Source organism: Oncorhynchus clarkii, chromosome 19 (assembly GCF_045791955.1).
Source record: "Oncorhynchus clarkii lewisi isolate Uvic-CL-2024 chromosome 19, UVic_Ocla_1.0, whole genome shotgun sequence".
Lineage (NCBI taxonomy): Eukaryota > Metazoa > Chordata > Actinopteri > Salmoniformes > Salmonidae > Oncorhynchus > Oncorhynchus clarkii.
Genome location: NC_092165.1, coordinates 50003224 through 50005723, shown reverse-complemented (window position 1 = coordinate 50005723; position 2500 = coordinate 50003224). Strand labels below are relative to the sequence as shown.

Sequence of the window (2500 nt, the reverse complement as noted above, 5' to 3'; positions counted from 1 at the left end):
CTCCTCTCTCTCTCCATCTCTCGCTCTCTCTCTCTCTCTCTCTCTCTCCACATCTCTCTAATATCCCCCCTCTCTCCTCTCTCTCCACTCCCCCTCACTCTCCTCTCTCTCCATCTCTCTCTCTCCATCTCTTGCTCTCTCCTCTCTCTCACTCCACTCTCTCCATCTATCTCCCCACCTTTCTCTCTCTCTCTCCATCTCTCGCTCTCTCCTGTCTCTCCCTCCCCTCTCTCCATCTATCTCTCTCCTCTCTCTCCATCTCTCTCTCCTCTCTCCATCTCTCTCTCTATCTCCCCCTCTCTCTCCTCTCTCTCCATCTCTCTATATCCCCCCTCTCTCTCTCATCTCTCTCCATCTCTTTATATCCCCCTTCTTTCTTCTCTCTCCATCTCTCTCTCTCTCCATCTCTCTCTCTCCTCTCTCCATCTCTCTCTCTCCCTCTCCCTCCTCCCTCAATACCCTCTCTCCCCTCTCTCTCTGTCTCCCCTCTCCATCTCAGTGGTATTTTGGTTCAGTAGCTCATCATGATCATCTGTCATCTGGCTGCATGATTAAGCAGCAGATTCATTTGAATACAGGAGTGAGACTGCCACTAATTGTCCGTAGCGAGCTCATCTGCAGATATGATTTCATTGGAATTGTTTTTGTTTTATTTAACTTTCCCTGTGTCCTACATGATAAACACTCCCCATGCCGTCTTCTTTTGTGTGAAACAATGCCCCTGTCACTGCCCTGTCTATGCCCCTCTAGTTCACTGTGCCAACTTGATTCAAACTGTTCCAACACATACATCATTTTGTGAATATTGTATTTGGGTTGAGAACATCCTTGAGCTTCCATCACGCTGTGCCAGTCATTTACAAAAAAAGACAACTGAAGAAAAATAAAGCAAACTGTTGTGAAATGACAATAATATGATTGTTGCATTAATAGCATCATAGACCTCTACAATACCAGTAGAACGTATACATACCAGTAGAACGTACACATACCAGTAGAACGTATACATACCAGTAGAACGTACACATACCAGTAGAACGTATACATACCAGTAGAACGTACACATACCAGTAGAACGTACACATACCAGTAGAACGTACACATACCAGTAGAATGTAAACATACCAGTAGAACATAAACATACCAGTAGAACGTAAACATATCAGTAGAACGTAAACATACCAGTAGAACGTACACATACCAGTAGAACGTAAACATACCAGTAGAACGTACACATACCAGTAGAACGTACACATACCAGTAGAACGTAAACATACCAGTAGAACGTACACATACCAGTAGAACGTAAACATACCAGTAGAACGTACACATACCAGTAGAACGTAAACATACCAGTAGAACGTACACATACCAGTAGAACGTAAACATACCAGTAGAATGTAAACATACCAGTAGAACGTACACATACCAGTAGAACGTAAACATACCACTAGAACGTACACATACCAGTAGAACGTAAACATACCAGTAGAACGTAAACATACCAGTAGAACGTACACATACCAGTAGAACGTAAACATACCAGTAGAATGTAAACATACCAGTAGAACGTACACATACCAGTAGAACGTAAACATACCAGTAGAACGTACACATACCAGTAGAACGTAAACATACCAGTAGAATGTAAACATACCAGTAGAACGTACACATACCAGTAGAACGTAAACATACCACTAGAACGTACACATACCAGTAGAACGTAAACATACCAGTAGAACGTACACATACCAGTAGAACGTAAACATACCAGTAGAACGTAAACATACCAGTAGAATGTACACATACCAGTAGAACGTACACATACCACTAGAACGTACACATACCAGTAGAACGTAAACATACCAGTAGAACGTACACATACCAGTAGAACGTACACATACCAGTAGAACGTACACATACCAGTAGAACGTAAACATACCAGTAGAACATACACATACCAGTAGAACGTAAACATACCAGTAGAACGTACACATACCAGTAGAACGTACACATACCAGTAGAACGTACACATACCAGTAGAACGTACACATGCCAGTAGAACGTACACATATCCTTCAGCTGAACCTATTCGGTTGTGATATTAACAACACAACAGGATGGTGATCATCTCCTGAGTTTTCTCCATGTGTGGGTGTGTGTTGATTTGACCCTGTCTTTCTGTTCTCTCTCGGTGGTCACCCAGTTCCCTTTGGCTGCCTTGCAGATAACAAGATCGTGTCGCACCTGCTGGTGGCTGAACCAGAGAAGATCTACGCCATGCCAGACCCCACCGTCCCCGACAGTGACATCAAGGCCCTTACCACGCTTTGTGACCTGGCTGACAGAGAGCTGGTGGTCAACATTGGCTGGGCCAAACACATCCCAGGTACGACACACACACACACACACACACACACACACACACACACACACGCATGCACACACACACAGACACACACACAGACACACAGACACACAGACACACACACACACACAC

The 2500-nt window shown here is 44.0% G+C and overlaps 1 protein-coding gene across 4 annotated transcripts in view; it reads left to right on the top strand.

The window, feature by feature from the left end:
• The window catches only part of LOC139375350 (estrogen-related receptor gamma-like), a 298381-nt gene that overhangs the window by 232231 nt on the left and 63650 nt on the right, over positions 1–2500 (top strand). For 3 of the 4 annotated variants that reach the window (XM_071117052.1, XM_071117048.1, XM_071117050.1), the window contains exon 6: positions 2207–2389. In XM_071117052.1, the coding sequence (XP_070973153.1) occupies positions 2207–2389 (183 nt within the window). The remainder of the gene's footprint in view (positions 1–2206; positions 2390–2500) is intronic. The other variant, XM_071117051.1, reaches the window with a different exon arrangement.